The sequence below is a fragment of the Bufo gargarizans genome, chromosome 2 (assembly GCF_014858855.1).
Source record: "Bufo gargarizans isolate SCDJY-AF-19 chromosome 2, ASM1485885v1, whole genome shotgun sequence".
NCBI lineage: Eukaryota > Metazoa > Chordata > Amphibia > Anura > Bufonidae > Bufo > Bufo gargarizans.
This window is the reverse complement of record NC_058081.1, coordinates 344,953,327-344,971,393: the sequence shown is the minus strand read 5'-3', so window position 1 is coordinate 344,971,393 and position 18,067 is coordinate 344,953,327. Positions and strand designations below refer to the sequence as shown.

Genomic DNA, 18,067 nt, shown 5'->3' with positions numbered 1-18,067 from the left:
TATGGGCCGACTGGCCCGCCCCCACCACACCACACCGCCACCTTGGAAAAGTGGCGTGAGCGGGAATAAGTCGCAGATTTGGCTGCAAATCCTCTCTGCGACCGAATTTGTAACAAAAGAAGTGCCTTACTTCGCTTCATAAATGACCGCCATAGTCTGAAAGTCCAAAAAGGCACCCAATGGAGACAACTGCAAATAAACGATGCAAGACTGCAAAAAAAAAAAATGAATGAATCTGTGTTCTCCATGGATCCTGGATGAGGCCTTACCACAGTGAAAGGGATAATCTTGCTAAACCTGAGACTGAGGGTGCAAAATAAAGCTAGAAGACTGGAAAACAGACAAAGGAATCTATGGGTAGTCAACAGCAGAACAACTCCCGGACTATCAGACAAGCATGTCTACATATAAAAAAATGTGAAGAAAAAAAGCTGAATATATCATTTAAGACCAGAAATGTAATCCAGCAACTCCCTTGTGCCAAAGTCTCACTCTGTGAAGGTGGGAATTGCCTATGAATTGAAAGATTGACAGAAGAGAAGGGAGCCCAGGGCAGCCTCCAAGGTGGTATCAGTCAGACAAACTGTCCCTGATGTGCTGTGAGGTGGCCCAAATTGGGCTGACTCAAGCAAAGACACAGAAAGTGGCCAGGTCACCTGAGGTGTGAAAATGAAGTAGGCGAGTGGCTAATGGGGAAGCTGGGAAGGCATGGGCAGGTCTGGAGCACCTACTCTAGACTCGGAAGATGATCAAGAGCCAGGGGGGCAAGGGGAAGGCCACAGAAAACCATAACTTGAAGGAGGACAGAAGCGAGGACAGTAAGGAAGAGGGGGGAGAGTATAAATACTAACCCCTCCAAAGTTTCCAGCACCAAATCCAGCAGGGTCACCATCTTCTGTGTGTTGTCCCTTGGTAAGGTAGGGAATGAGCAAAGGGTTTGGTGACCCGCTGGTCTCCTTCCTTGCTAATAGGGTAAACAGGGGCTTGCTGCCTCCTGTATACCCATAAGACACGAAAATGGATTTGTTAAGTGTCTGCAGGAGGGGTATAACTGACAGAGCTTAGGAAGATCTGCAGAGAAGAATAGCAAAAAATCCCCAAATCCAGATATGCAAACCTTGTGGCATCATACCCAAGAAGACTGGAGATCTGCCAAAGGTGCATCAACTAAGTCCAAAGTGAGGGGCCCAAATATCTAGGTCAATGCAATATTTTAGTTTTTCCTTTTCAATAAATTAGCAAAGATTCTTTCTCATTATGGTGTATTGAATGCAAATTGATGGGGAACTTGATTTTTTTTATTTTATTTTAACAAAAGGCACATAAAAAATGTGAAAAAAGTTAAAAGGTTCTAAAGTCGTTCAAATGCACTGCAGATATATCATGAAAATAATCAAAATGAATGGAAGCCACGCCATGCTCTAAAACAATGACATGTAACAAATGCAGTGAAATATTCAACACTCACTTTCAGTGGATTTTTTGGTGTGTGCGCCGCTTCCCTTGTGGCCAGTATGGAAAGCTTTTTCATAAGCCACATCAAGGTGGCAACTTTCTCATCACTGGTCTCTTTTTCAGCATCCTCCTCATCCTCAGAGCCATCTTCCTTCTCACCCTGATCATTATTTTCCTCTTCAGTAACTGTCTGGGTGTCCTCCACTTCAGGATGGAGGAGATACATCACTTTCGCCACAAATAATAAATTCTTTATAACCTTAAAATGAGAAGCACCATTACAATTTCAGATTGCAAAATACTACGGTACTTGTGGGAAAACTTTGCACCACAAGAATGCAGTTATTCCCCAAATGTCCTTGATATACCCTGCCATTACCCAAAACACGAACTTTAATCAGGCATATTTTAGGCTACATTACACATATTAGTAATGCTGCTCCTATTCTAAAGAATAATGTTTAAGACCTCACAAGAGGTTATCATTCATTTTTTAACATAAAACATACCTGTTCCCCCAGCGTCTGGTCAAGAAATTTTGACTTCAACTGATGGCAGAAGGCAAGAGCAAGATCCTTCATCTGTGAAAGGACAAATATACAGTATGACAATGATTTCAAATACCTGCAGACATCAGATCATTTTTGCCACTGATTAAATTAATAAGTTAAAATCAATTGAAAAATACAAAAAAATGAAAGAGGCTTGCTTACCTTTGTTTCCAGCTGATCAGCTAAGAACAAGTCTGAGCACTCAGGTTGGCTTTTCTTCTTCTTTGTTTTCCTAGCCATCCATTTACTGACCAGTTCATCTGGTTTTTGAAGGGAAAACAACTGTCCAAAAATCTGGGAAGAGGTTAACCAGACCCAGCTGTGGGGGTACCATAAATGGGACTGAACGTGAGCTAAAAAACATAAGAAACAGGACAATTAGACAATTGTCTACAGCTCCTGAGTAAACCTACACATCTCCAATAACAGACAACAACCAAAATCCATGTAGTGATATTTGCTACAGTTAAAATATATTTTGGCACAAGATCGTACAGAAAATGGTGTATATATAAACTAATAACACATCTAATATACAGTTAAACATGAGGTGCTCATTTTTGATCAAAAATATCTTCCCATCCACCACAAGGTGACCTCTGTACAGATGGGAACCTATTCTAATACCTTTGCCTATGTCATACATGGGCATCTAAATTCAAGAAGAGCAGAACCCATATACAGTGGTCCCTCAGGTTACAATATTAATTGGTTCCAGGATGACTATTGTATGTTGAAACCATTTTAAGTTGACTAATTGATTCCAAAGCCCCAAAATGTTATCCAAGATAAGAGAAAATGAAGATCTAAGAAAAATAAGCAGATAACTAATACTGATAAAACAAGTCCTTACATATAAGGAATAGGTATAGCTGCTAACTAGCAACTAATACAGCTAATTTACCAGAGAAGTGGCCTGGATTGGATGGATCTGAGACATTGTATGTTGAGTCTAATTTCAACTTACGATGGATCAGAAAAGACCATTGTATGTTGAAAATATTGTATCCTGAGGCCATTGTATCTTGAGGGATCTCTGTATATACTTCAACTGCTACAATTCTTACCTCTCTGGGTAAGCAGGCCATGACATGACTATGTGCGCCTGAGTATTTATTTTAACCTACAGGATGTACTGGCTAGTTTTGCTTCCGTTCATAAGATCCTATATTTGATTTTTTTTCTGGTATTCTGCAGGAAACTTAGAAAGTCCCAATTAGTATTCGGCTGTAAATCCAGAACAGAGGAGCGCCCTTACCACATATTTTATGCGTGATCTCTAGGTGCTTTGGCAGCTGCATAACATTGCACTCCTTGATCAGCTTGGTAAGCAGAGTCAGTAAACTGAACAGTAATCTGTCTGCTGCCTTTTCTTCAGTCTCCTCCTTTAACTGCAATACATAAATCAATTACGTGTAAAAAAAACATAACCTGATGTTTTTTTTGTTTTTACAAAAAATTTGATGTTGCATAAATACTTACATCCTCAAAGTGTATAGGATCAATCTCGCTTTCAATTTTTGACAGAACAGGTTTAAGTCTCCTCTCAAATTCAACTCCTTCAACTTCAACAAACAACCCACAGGTCAGAGCACCCAACCTCTTGTGAGAGGACTAAGGGGAAAAAGAAAGAACCTCATCAGGCATAGCAGTTGTTCTTTTTACAGATCACATATAACAATGTGATGCAGGAGGGTAGGAAACAAATGCGGTTTAGTACAGATATTTTCTCTGCTATTACTTGATTATGCCCAGTGCTAATGCTCCTGTGCAGGGTGTCACACAGCCAACTATATGGACTACATAACATTCCCCCACACCCAACAACATGGATGGGAAATCACGCCCTAAAGCTTTGTGCAGTTGGTTATGTCCTAAAATGAAACGCTGATGAAGAAGATCTTAAGTGAACAACCCATCTTGGGCTGGACCAGTATCATGTGAACGTAATACTGTGGATACTATAGCCAAGATAAAGCACCAGTTCTGTAGTCACACAGATACACAAGTAATTAATGGGATTATCGGATTTATCAGGATGCTCAGGGTCCCGAGTCCACAGTGATGGGTAGATGTGCTGCTTCATTCACTGTCTATGGGGCAGACAGGAAACAGATGAGTGCTTTACTCTGCAGTTTCTCTCGCCTTCATAGGCACTGATTGGAGGGGCAGAGCAAATGCTGTCAAACTCCTCCCCACAATGGCCATGTGGTCAGGACTAGAAACCTCCGTTTTAGTGACTGATGGGGCCTCCAGCTATCAGACATTTTCTGTGGATTGGTGATAAATGTAATTTGTGGTATATTTCCATTAAAGTTTGTTAAAAATGGGATGTTGTACAGCCTTGTAATTACCTTTTCATTATTCAACCATTGTGTAGTCAGTGAAAACATCAAGTCCTTCTGCTTATTATCGACTTTGCCAAGAAGTGATTTTGCTGCCAAGGCGGCCATTTTTTTACACTTTGTCGAATCATCGTTGACCGTCAGCAAAGCAAGGGGCACAAACATAAGTCCACAGAATTGATTAAGTATTCCCTGATGCGAGGAAAGAGCAAAACAAAAGCCTTTAAGGACAATATATTCAAACTACCGTATATTCACGTATCCAAAGGCAACAGAGTGACCAAACCAAAATCTATGTTACTTACCGCTGGGAAAGTCTGGAACAGATAAGCGATCATTTCCAAGGCAGAATCCCGCCCGGTTTCATATTCATAACTACACAAAAGGACAGAAAGAAACAATGATGTTGGTAAAAGGAAAAAACTGCCAATTCAGTTATATGACATATATAAAAAGAAGACAAATGTACAGTGCCTTATAAGATTATAGTATCAATGGAACACTAAACACTGCGGATGTTTGCAAGAAGATGGACAACAGACAATAAAGTCCCTTTCAGCAGTGCTGTTATCAGGAACGCCAATGTTCACACCTGTGTTTTATATGTTTGCCACGTCAAGCCAAACATACTCCTCACCTATCATCCAGCATAAAATACAGTAGCGAGAGCTGCACGGTACACTAAACATACATAGTGCACATTCGTATCACTATATGTGCGGCCATTCAGCAACGTATTTGTGTCAGTCTACCACTTGTATAATAAACCACATTTATAAGCCTCACAATACACCTATGAGCGATCACATAGTGAATGCCTATAGTACATGAAATAGCTTGCTGTAATGTGTGCTTTAATGTGAATGTATCTGAATACCGTAGTGCATCCAAATGACACATATACAAGAAAGCGTCATGCACAACAAAGAGTAACGTGAATATTGTTCACTACAATTTACATTAATCCATGGTAATCACCACTGTCAGTTCTTGTCTTTATGACTTAAAGGGGTTGTTCCACATTCCAGTTTTCAAACCAGCAATTAAAAATTTTGCATAGCCGCCGCTGAGTTATTCAATAAAATGTATCTGTGTAGCGCCACCTGCTTTCTGATTTCTCTGACCTGCTCCCTGAGATGGCCGCACATGCTCAGTTTCATCCTTCAACTGGCTCCTGAGCTGGGATAGGGAGAGCATGGGCATGCCCCCTTAGCTGCAGCAGAAAAGACACTTCCTTTGAGCTGCCTTCTTGATATCAATCTAGTAGCGCATTGAATGGGGAGATCTCTGGATCCATGTGAGGTACAGGGCTGGTTCTAGCTTTGCTAGAAAGAGGTTGTCATGTACTATATGATGTCGGATTTTCATTTTTTACATTAGTCATGGGATAACCCCTTTAAAAGGGTTTCCTGGGATTTTAATATCGATGACCTATCCTTAGGATAGGTCATCAATATGTGATCGTTGGGGGTCCAACACCCCTGACGATCATCTGTTTGAAGGGGCTGCTGCGCTCAAGTGAATGCCTTGGCTTCCTCACAGCATACCAAGCACAGTGGTGTACATTGTATAGCTGCTGTGCTTGGTATTGTAGCCTAGGCCTATTCACTTGAATGGGACTGAGCTGCAAGTAGGCCATGTGACTTATGAAGGTGATGTCACACGGCTAGGAAGAGACCGCGGTATTCATTTGAGCACTGTGGGCTACTTAACAGATCAGACCCCCACCGTTCAGATGTTGATGTCCTATTCTGAGGATAGGACAGCAATACTGAATTCCCCCCCAAAAACTTTAAGGGTACGGCCACAATGCCAGGTTTCTGCATGCAGTTTTTAAATTCCAAAATCAGGAGTCGATCATAAAATGATAGAAAGGACAGATATGACTTTTTTATTCACTCCTGGTTTGGTATTGCTAAACTGCATGCAGAAATCTGACTGTGTGGCCATACCCTAATACTTGGTCACCTTTAGTCTACCCCATATATACTGTATGGTAAGAGGGTAAGAGTAAGGTTTGGCTTGGTCCCCTAAGCTTGTTATTGGTATTATGTTACATATCTGTTTGGCTATAGAAGTGTAACCTACTACTCCCATCTACTGGCCAAATGTATCAAAAGTGAAGTGATTTTAAACAATGTGCAAGTTTGAGCTAATATATTGACAAATGTTGCATCAAAGTTATGAATGCCATCTTTGATAAATTTGTCACAACATATCACAGCATGTTGTATTCCAATTCTTGCGTGGAGTACAGATGGACCTATTTCTCTCACTTACTCCTTTCTGTTCAGCGGGAAAAAAATGACAGAGGATACACATTTAGTGACTTAAAAAATAATAATAATATCTAATAAATGTGTCTAAGTCCCAGAGAATGAGTACATCAAACCTACTTTTAACTCCACAAATTGATGGCATGGTGCAAATGATTAATAAATATATGTTGCAGCACAAATACTACAGATATCTGCAGCAAAGTGCTCCAAAACAAGGTGTAAACTGATACATTTGGGACAATGCATACAATCTCCATTTTTACTCTCGCAGTCCATGCTTGCTCAGCTGCTTCCATGACACAGGTGTGGCCATCTCTCCATTCATTCACCACCTGGATGGCCACTGGGCGCCTTATCAGGTCAGACATGGTTAGATAACCCCCATTATGGAGATCGGTCCAGAGTTGGGACCAGCATCTATCAGACATAGCATATCATGTGGTATACACTATAATGTGGACAACTGATGTAAAGCAGAACTGGCTTAGTTGCCTATAGCAGCCAATCAGATTCCCCCTTTCATTTTCCAAAGGAGCTGTCAAAAATGAAAGGTGGCATCTGATTGGTTGCTATGGGCAACTAAGCCAGTTCTACTTTACACCAGTTTGATAACTGACCCCATAAATGTTTAAGAAAGGACAACCTTTAACAACTGCGCCCTATAAACTGAGTAGGTCACTGCAAAAATCTCCTAATAGGACAGGATTAAAACATTACACATAAGACACATTGATGATTCTGGACCTTCTGTGTTACAGATTTCTAGATACTATTGTATAGATCTATACATGAACACCAGTACTGGAAAGCACATACATTAATATTGTAATGTATACTAATGGTTACACATGCTTTATAGTAGTTTCACACTAGCGGCAGGGGACTCCGGCAGGCTGTTCCATCGGGTGCACAGCCTGTCGGAGCCGTCCTGCCGGTAGTTCACATGTGCCCCCAGATGGCCGCTCCGTCCCCATTGACTATAATAGGGGCGGGAGCAGAGTTCCGGCAGCGCATGGCGAGAGGCAGCCTGACAAAGTACTTTATAGTCAATGGGGACGGAGCGGCCATCTGGGGGCACATGTGAACTACCGGCAGGACGGCTCCGACAGGCTGTGCATTTGCCGGAACAGCCTGCCGGAGTCCCCTGCCACTAATGTGAAAGTGCCTTTAGAAGAAATATCAGGAGAGGTCATAACTTCACATTCGAAACTATGCACTTACTTTAATTGGGCAATTATAAATTCCAAGTTGAGTTTGAGATTTTCTCCAAGTGGATAGTCTAGCAAATACTTTAGGTATATCTGGAAGGACAATTGAGAGAGAGTGGATTTGCAGCAGATTTCCAGCACAGGCATCACATACTATTGTTTCAATGTAGCATTACACTCACCTGACGACACTGGACTCTCACTGGGTCACTCTGGGCAGTGACTGCCAACTTTGCCACTTTCTTCATCACCTCATCCATCTCAGGAACAATAAGTTTTCTAGATACTATAGCCTTTAAAATAGACAAACACAATATCTTAATACATTTATGCTTGGAAAAGTGTTTGAAGAAATTCACTTTAATACAAGAGGTTGAAATCTGCATGGGTTGAAAAAGGGGGTTGTTTTCATGAAGACAACCTCTGTCCATATACTGTGTTAAAGCATATGGACATCTGTGAGGAGGGTCCTCCACTCAAGACGCCCCTCCATTAGGCTAGAACAGAGGCATATTCTGTACAAGCAGCTCCTGTTGTTGTGGACTTGGGTTTTTCTTGTATTATGGGTCGCCAATCATTTGAATGGCGCCCAAGTAGTACAATAGTCCCCTGCAGGAGGGGTCAGGGAATATATGTGGCTGGCTGTGGGATCAGCTGCTAAGACACATCATTTACAACCTAACCTGATAATGCATCTTAAATCAAAAGTAACGTGTGAATTTTGTAATATTACACAATACATTACAGAATAATTATATTACATAGAAACATAGAATGTGTGGGCAGATAAGAACCATTTGGCCCATCTAGTCTGCCCAATATACTAAATACTATGGATAGCCCCTGGCCCTATCTTATATGAAGGATAGCCTTATGCCTATCCCATGCATGCCTAAACTCCTCCACTGTATTTGCAGCTGCCACTTCTGCAGGAAGGCTATTCCATGCATCCACTACTCTCTCAGTAAAGTAATACTTCCTGATATTACTTTTAAACCTTTGCCCCTCTAATTTAAAACTATGTCCTCTTGTAGCAGTTTTTCTTCTTTTAAATATTCTCTCCTCTTTTACCTTGTTGATTCCCTTTATGTATTTAAAAGTTTCTATCATATCCCCTCTGTCTCGTCTTTCTTCCAAGCTATACATGTTAAGGTCCTTTAATCTTTCCTGGTAAGTTTTATCCTGCAATTCATGTACCAGTTTAGTAGCTCTTCTCTGAACTCTCTCCAAAGTATCAATATCCTTCTGGAGATATGGTCTCCAGTACTGAGCACAATACTCCAAATGAGGTCTCACTAGTGCTCTGTAGAGCGGCATGAGCACCTCCCTCTTTCTACTAGTAATGCCTCTCCCTATACACCCAAGCATTCTGCTAGCATTTCCTGCTGCTCTATGACATTGTCTGCCTACCTTTAAGTCTTATGAAATAATGACCCCTAAGTCCCTTTCCTCAGATACTGACAATATTACATAATATAGGAAAATGTAATGGTGAAAGCTGAGACAACCTTGAATTTTATATGTAGACACATTATCTACATATAATTACAGATTAAAAAGACATTTCTGCAGCACTGCAAAGTAGAAATGCTAATGTCTAGAATGTGATGTGCCTTGATCAACAGGTAATTCCAGGATGTATTACGTGATCAGTTTGCACTTATTTCTGATAAAATTAGTTTAAAGAGGACCTTTCACTACAATAAAAAATCTAAACTAAGTATGCTGACATGGAGAGCGGCGCCCAGGGATCTCCCTGCACTTACTATTATCCCTGGGAGCCGCTCCGTTCTCCCGGTATAGGCTCCGGTATCTTCAAATTTTTGGCTCAACTGGGAGGAGCCTGCTCTTGTTCTCCTGGGTGTCTCCTCTCAGGCTGTAGCGCTGGCCAATCACATCACTCAGCTCATAGCCTGGGAGAAGGAGACGCCCATTAATGCCATTAATTTTAGCTTTTACTCCTGACAAAGCAAGACCAGATGTGAAGGTTGTTACTGGACTGCCCCTAGCTACAGGCAGCAGATAGTACGTTTAAATATTAAATACCTTGAATTGCAAAGCATTAGGAAATTACTTACTTTCAACAATCCAAAAGCTGTTGCCTGACGTGATGAATCGTAAAGATCCTCCTCGGCATATCCAAGTAAGACCTGTAGCTGCTTCTCAGTGATGGTTCCCTTCATATGTCGTACCAGTATGGTAACACACTGCACAGAAAATAAGACATATTATATGCATGTTTATACTTATAATATATTTACTAAGAATTACAAAACCACACAACACCAGAAAAACTATCATTGCTCCCATCAACAACCTCTTCCAATGAGCCACTATCAGGGTGTATGTGCAGACCATGAGTTAACATTATATAGTCATACATATGATCCATTTAACTGTCAGTAAGAGAGACTGTGTAGTGTACTTTCAGTAAATCTTTGAGATGTCATAGGGACATAAAGTTGAGATCAGTGGATGTCTGAGCACTGGGACCACCATCGATCTCTAGAAAAAGAGGAGACAAGCGCTCGCTTTGCAAGTTCTTTCTCCTCTCTGGGGGTCAGAAATCGAGATGGACTCAATAGAAAGTCTATGGGCCTGTTTCACTCCCATTTTGAGCAGCGAGAAGAAAGCCCTAAACGAGCGCTTCTCTCCTCTCATTCTAGAGATCATGGGGGGTTCTAAACACTGAGACCCCCACCGATCTGTAGAATTCTAGGAGAGAAGCGCTCGCTTAGCAAGTTCTCACTCCTCACTGCAGGACAGAAAGCGAGATGGACTCAATAGAAAGTCTATGGGCCTCAGGCTACCAGTAGTGACAAGGACAATAAAGAACTGGAGAAGAATCAGCCAGGACATTTAAGGGAAGAATAATTGTCTGTGACCTCCATCTGCAAAACCATTCCCTATTTGGGGGTTGTCTCTACTGTGCCCCAGTCACCTTTATTTGCAGCAAAGCAGGTGAAATTATTTTCACAATCACTTATGCTTTCTAACTGGACAGATTGATATCCCTTAAGTTTTAAGTGACTTAGGGGTTTATACTGTTATGCTTAATGGGGTATTCCCATCCCAGATATTGATGACATATCCCTAGGATATACCATTAATGTTACATAGGTACAGGTCCTACCTTTCAGGGCTCCAGACTAAAAAAAATATCAAGGAGCCATTGGCTCCTAACCTGAAAAGTTTAGGTCACCAAATTAAAATTTTTAGTCGCCAAATTTAAAACACATATAATTACGGTATAATAAAAAAAAGTCTCACCTAGGGTTGTCACGATACCAAAATTTGGACTCTATTTCGATACCATAAAAAAGTATTGCGATACGCGATACCATGTGAAAAAAATGAGCAACCAGTGATTTTACTTTATAATACTGGGGTTGGAGGGGATCGGTTAGTTTATGTTTAACACAAATGCAGGTTGCATATGGCGGCGGATCGCAACGCGCAGTCATAGAGGCTGGGTGCCGGGTATTGCATATGGCCACAGCCCCTCCCCTCCTCCTCCCTGCTATCAACCCATTGGCAGCAGCGGTACAGGGGGGAGGGACTGCCTCCTTCTCCCCTGTGCTGTTCAGAAGAACATGGCACGCGCTGACAGCAGCGCGTGCCATGTCAGTTTGTGAAAGCAGCAGAGCAGCGGGTCTAGGCGCAAATGGCGACAAGACTACAAAGTATTGTTGCCATTTAGCAATTCTAGGTAGCATTTGCGACCATTTTGGTCGCCATCTGGAGCCCTGCCTTTGGCACCTGCCCCTATCTCCAGAAGGGGACCCTTGAAATGAAGGCGATCGCACCAAGCAAGCATGGCTGCCCTCAATTTACTGTTATGTGAAAATAGAGCAAGCACCATAGTGGTGGCTGGAGAGCAAGTTGTGCATGTGCGGTGTGCTCTCCTTCACTTCAGGGGCCCCGTTCTGGAGATAGGAGCAGGTCCCAGAAGCAGGGCCTGTCCCCATCTGATATTGATGCCATAGCCTAACAATATGTCATCAATGTCTGAGATGGGCTAACCCCTTTAAGTGTTCCCTTAACATTTTTTGAGAAGTGTATATTGAGTATTCTACTCAATCATCTGAGTATAAGAGTTGCATAGCGGGTAGACAGGAGGACTGCATCACTTACCTTAAAACAACTGACTACCAGGTGGAAATTCTGCCCTCTGGCTACTCCAGCTTTAGCATAATCATTTAGCAAAAGGAAAAGCTGTTTAATTAGCTGCTGTGTGTTCTGCTGGACAGATGGCAAAGAAAACTTCAACATCCAGATCAGAGACTGCAAAGCACCGGTGATAACCTGCAGAAAATCATCAACTCTTCTAGTATTCAAATACATACAGCAGAACATACAATACAAATGCTAGATAGAGTCTACAGATCCATACTTTAAGTTAGATTTTGATTTGGAATAACACTATGTGGGATTACCACGGGCAGTGTCTCAAGGCACAAAGAACACATGTGCCATGTGGAGGTTATCATATTGACTGGGGTATTGTAGGAGTTTTAATAACATGTTTAAGGGTACTTTCACACTAGCGTTAGTCTATTCCGGCACTGAGTTCCATCCTAGGGGCTCAACCGGAAAAGAACTGATCGGTTTTATCCCCATACATTCTGAATGGAGAGTAATCTGTTCAGGATGTCTTCAGTTCAGTCATTTTGACTGTTCAGGACGGAGATAAAACCGCAGCATGCTACGGTTTTATCTCCAGCCCAAAAAAAAAACAGAACACTTGATCCGGCATTTTTTTTCCATAGGAATGTATTAGTGCCGGTCCGGAATTCAAAATACTGGAATGCCAGATCTGGCCTTCTGGTCTGCGCATGTACAGATCGGAAAAAAAAATAATGTTAAAAAAATAAATGCCGGATCCGTTTTTCCAGATGACACCGGAAAGACGGATCCAGCATTTCAATGCATTTGCAAGACGGATCAGGATCCTGATCAGTCTTACAAATACCATCAGTCAGCATACGTCTTGAAGGATCCGGCAGGCAGCTCCGGCTACGGAACTGCTTGCCGGATCACTCTGCCGCAAGTGTGAAAGTACCCTTAACAAGAAGACTCGATAAAAGTGATTGTTCCTGGTTTGGTTTTATACCAATAGTATTTTTTTTGAGACTTTTCTTTGGGAAAGAAACTTGCCCATGCATATCCTAATCAGGATGCTTACAGCAGCATGCGGACCACGTTGGGCCATGTCAGTATGACTGCATTAGTGATTAGATAGAAGAAATAGCAAGTTCTTGGTCAGGTGCCGGTGTTCTGCCACTTTTCTATACCCGGACAAAAGTCTATACCCGGAAGTGATGTAGCTGCACCGGAAGTCATGTGGACGCATTGGAATCAGCTGGAGGAGGGGGTGTGCGCACTGCGCAAGCGCATTCGGCTAAAGTATGTTGATCTGGCAGAGCGCCCCTGCATTTTCCCAGCCCTCCATTTCTTTGCCAGCCATCTCTTTCTTTGCCAGCCATCTCTTTCTTGAGGGTACAAATTAATGTAGATTACGTGCTCGCGGCGTTCTGCCAGATTACTATACTTTAGCCGAATGCGCTTGCGCGGCGAGCGCACCCCCTCCTGCAGCTGATTCCAACGCGTCCAAGTGACTTCCGGTGCAGCGACATCATTTCCGGGTATAGACCTTTGTCTGGGTATAGAAAAGTGGCAGACTACCGGTTCTAGAAAAACCTACATCACCTTTATGCTGGGTTCACACCTGAGCATTTTACAGCGTGTTCAAACGCGCTGTAAAACGCTGAACACATGAAAACCAATGCTTCCCTATGGCCCTGGTTCACACTTGAGCGTTTTACAGCACGTTTGAACGCGCTGTAAAACGCCCTACGCTCAAAAAAGTTCTTGAGCTTCTTTGGGGCGTTTTGTCGCGCGTTCCCGTACATAGACTTCCAGGAACGCGCGACAATGGGCATTCGCTTGTCTCTGTATGCGCGATTGCAAACGACGGTACAATCGCGCATACAGAGCGCTCCATCGCGAACGCTCAGGTGTGAACCCAGGGTAACACTAAAAGAAACATTGACGTAAATTACCAGTCTGTCTTACAATGTACAAGGAGACTGATATGGTTCCCATTTTCAGTGCAAACTATGGAAGGAAGCTATGAGCCACACATTAGATATGTACACTATTGGGCTATTGCACTATTTGCAATCATTTTTTAAAATCCTCAAATACATCCAAACTATAAGTTACAAAGCTTTTCAAAAAGCCTTAGAAGAGGGACCTGCAGAAACCCAGGCACCTGCTTCAGATAAATGGAGCTGGTTTTCTGAAACAGAAATTCTTCCAAATATTTTTCCCTATCTTGTACTGTCATGTCGGAGGTAGGTTGGTACAGCCAAAATGCGTCACATGATGTTATAATGTGACAATAAACTACAACAAGCAAACAAGTGCTGGTCTTTTTTCTACAAATTTACCAAGAAGAGGGACATAAGAAGTGGAACTCTCCCTTAAACGGGCAAGACAGATATAACAATAGCAAAATGACTAACCTGGACATCCCTGGACTGCAGGCAGCCGATCAGCATGGGAACAAAGGGATCCAGCATTTCCAGTGCGTGCTCCTCAGAAGAGTTCACTTTGGACTTTCTTAAGCTCATATACAGAAGCTGGATCATAGGAAGGAATTCACAAACAGACAAATGCACAATGAAATACACTGACCAGTGAAAAACACATAATGACTATATACATGTAAAACTATTTGTGTGTGGTTTTGGTTCATAGCCATATTACCAATGAACCAATTCATTTACTGGGACTGCCCTCAGATTTTTATACGGTATATACAGATTCTGTTACATGAGTAAATAGTAATCAGAACTAATTGAGTCAGTGGGATATTGACTATATACCACCTCTTCTGCTTCCCATACTGTGATATGAACACGCTTAAGCCTCATGCACACGGCCGTTGCTTTGGTCCACATCCGAGCCGCTGTTTTGACGGCTCGGATGCGGACCTATTCACTTTAATGGGGCCGCAAAAGATGCGGACAGCACTCCGTGTGCTGTCCGCATCCGTTGCTCCGTTCGGTGGCACCGCTAAAAAAATATAACATGTCCTATTCTTGTCCACGCTTTGCGGACAAGAATAGGTATTTATATTAAAGGCTGTCCATGCCGTTTGGCAAATTGCGGAACACGCACGAACGCCATCCGTGTTTTGCGGATCACAAAACACACCACGGTCGTGTGCATGAGGCCTTACTGTGATCTTGGTTCATACCTTTTCAGTCACACAAATAGGTGTCGAGTTATGCTTTAAATAATATTAATTATATGGGATTAAAGTAGATTCCATTATTAACTCATTAGCATCACAAGAGAGTGGAAAGTAGTATGTACTATATATTTCTACTAGTACACATCATATCAATAATGACATCTACTAAGCCAGCCTAAATCTCCTGTGCACTGGCATGAGATCCACCTAAGAGGCTTAACAAAATTAGGTGCATCTCTGCCCCTATGAGAAAGTGTAATCTATGCCAGGTCGTCGCCGTGAGCCATCATTTCTGCCAGTTTCTGGCATAAATAAAGGTAAATTTGGCAGGCTCTGCGAGACTCTTCCTTTCCTGCTATGCCCTGTCCCCTTTTCTTCCCATGTTTGAAAAGTGACTATAAGCACTAAGGGGGTCATTTATTAACCTGAAATATTATATTAGGCGTATTTCAAGTGCACATTGCACTTGGAAGAAGTTGGCATGGCATGGGAGGGCCAGCAGGTTTAGGGGTAGAAAAATGGTAGCAGTGCTGGATGCGCAAAGGTTATGTAAAGGCTGGCACATCTTCATAACTCCGGCAGATCCACTGCCAGGGCAAGGCTTTATTAAGACCGGCGCCTAAAACGCCATTCTTAATAAATTACTTTTTTATTCCACAAAACTGGAGAAGCTTTAATAAACCTGCCCCCGTGGTCACTATATAAAGCCAATCCCCAGCACGCTTATACTATGAACACTCAGAGAAAATTTACACTTGTGTTGCTTGTCATGTTAAAGGGGTTGTCCGGGTTCTGAGCTGAACCCGGACATACCCATATTTTCACCCAGGCAGCCCTCCTGAGGCTAGCATCGAAGCATCTCATGCTCCAATGTTCTCACTTGCCCTGCGCTAGATCGTGCAGGGCACAGGCTCTTTTATTTACAACAACACACTGCCGGGAGGAAGCTTCTGCCCGGCAATGTGTTCGGTGACTTCACCGGCTCAGATGGGCATGCTTTAGCGCTGCCCTAGCCATTTTACTGGCTAGGGCAGCGCTAAAGCCCGTCCATTAGTGCCGGTGACGTCACCGGGTATCCTGGCAGCCCCATGGAGAGCCTGGATCGTCACCGGAACTCCTGAAAATGCCTTTGCCCTGCGCTCATCGGAGCATGGACTGCTCCGATGCTCAAGTTAGGGGGGCTACCTAGGTGAAAATGGAGGTATGTCCGGGTTCAGCTCTGAACCCGGACAACCCCTTTAAGGCCATTTTCACATTTTGTATCAGTATTTAAAAGTCAAAAACAGAAATGGAATCTACAATCTTTTTTTCCAGATTTGACTGATAATACTGATGCGAATAGTGACAAAAAGGCTGCCATGTAAAAATGACCTAACTGTGACTTTTAGGTGGAGACACAGAGACCTGCCAATAAAAAAAATAAGGAGTATAGTATCGATAGCGGATAATATTGTACTCGCCTTATCATAGCAGAATGTTAGGTTTTATTCACTTCTTTCTGTACTGCCATCTCGACCCAGCAGCATAGTGTTGTAAGACAGGGTATGAAATACAATCTACACTGTCTACAGCCGGGTGCACAACCAGCAGCCTACAAAAGATAGCTGCATTCTTCTGGTGCAGAAAACAAGGTGCCATGCACTGTGTGGCTAGCAATGATACAGGAGTCATGGAATAGCACTGGTAAGGGAGACCTGAGGGGCTATACGAGTTCTATTTCAAGCAATTTAAAGGAGAAATCTAGGCAAAATGGCAACTATGTCATGCCTAGTACAGACCACGATTGGTCATCTAGCAGTTCTTCAAATCTCCTTCAGGTTTACTAGGTATGACATAGTGCATCATTATACCCAGTTTACTCCCTTAAAGCAGTATTTCCCATATGCATGACACATTCACAGGTTCTTTCTCAGAAAAGAAGGATTTGCTGCAGTTTGTCTAAATCCCAAAAACTACAGTGAATAAAGCCGCAGTCATATGCGGCCACATTGTCTAGTTTTCTTTCGAATGCTGAAGAGGCGAGCTGGAGATACCTATTCTCTTAATAGATGAGAGACCCAGAAGTGGAACCCACACCTATCAGACATGTATGGCTTAAATTACTCAGACACGAATACGCATGTTCATTTAATTGCAGCCTTTGAAAGTAGCACGTGGAAATGGACAAGAAAAGGATGTGCATATCTGGTCTACAGGGTGATCTTGTATTTGTCTTTTCTAACATAGACCAAACAGCTTCTGCGGAAAATGGCTGCATTCTGACATTCAAACCATAAGAGTATACACATAATAAACATTACTAGCAATATCTACAGAAGTATACACTCCAAGATTATCGAAGGCGTCTAAACAATTTGTGAACACTGTTACAGCTAACCTTCAGTCCAGTGTCTACAAGAACATGCATGTTAGTCTTGGTGCTAACAGCAGCTTTCACACCACCACGTGGAGGAGGAGGCTGGATTATCAAACAACTCTTTGGTGGAAGGCGAGGATCTGGGGGAGGCATCTCTAAGTTTTTGTTTCTAAAAGTAAAAGATTAAATAAAAATAAAAATTTACCAAATTCATATTACAGTCATTTCCCATCCAGTGTGCATTCCTTTGACAAGTGGTCAACATTTCTAGACAGGGGGAAAAGGTCGGCAAATTAGCTCTCTTTCTGAAAAGAAAACTATGCCTCTGGTGCCACCAGATGTAAGGTACCTATCCGAAAAATTAATGTTCAACCTTTTATATAGGCGTTGGGATATAATTTAGGATTATAAATAATGTCTCAATGCCTGCTTTAACCCTTTCTACCCCGGGCCAGTTTTCACCTTCCTGCCCAGGCCATTTTTTGCAAATCTGACATGTGTCACTTTATGTGGTAATAGCTTAGGAATGGTTTTATTTATCCAAGCCATTCTGAGATTGTTTTCTCATGACACATCGTACTTCAAGATAGTCATAAATTTGAGTCAATATAT

The 18,067-nt window shown here is 42.3% G+C and overlaps 1 protein-coding gene across 1 annotated transcript in view; it reads right to left on the bottom strand.

The window, feature by feature from the left end:
* UTP20 (UTP20 small subunit processome component) overlaps nt 1-18,067 on the bottom strand; it is a 107,711-nt gene that overhangs the window by 4,003 nt on the left and 85,641 nt on the right. The window contains exons 47-59 of the mRNA XM_044280640.1: nt 17,477-17,624; nt 14,366-14,482; nt 11,973-12,143; nt 9,917-10,045; nt 8,021-8,131; nt 7,852-7,931; nt 4,657-4,726; nt 4,361-4,543; nt 3,489-3,620; nt 3,265-3,397; nt 2,169-2,359; nt 1,965-2,036; nt 1,469-1,714 (exon numbers count right to left, since the gene is read on the bottom strand). Coding sequence (XP_044136575.1) covers nt 1,469-1,714; nt 1,965-2,036; nt 2,169-2,359; nt 3,265-3,397; nt 3,489-3,620; nt 4,361-4,543; nt 4,657-4,726; nt 7,852-7,931; nt 8,021-8,131; nt 9,917-10,045; nt 11,973-12,143; nt 14,366-14,482; nt 17,477-17,624 — 1,783 coding nt within the window. The remainder of the gene's footprint in view (nt 1-1,468; nt 1,715-1,964; nt 2,037-2,168; nt 2,360-3,264; nt 3,398-3,488; nt 3,621-4,360; nt 4,544-4,656; nt 4,727-7,851; nt 7,932-8,020; nt 8,132-9,916; nt 10,046-11,972; nt 12,144-14,365; nt 14,483-17,476; nt 17,625-18,067) is intronic.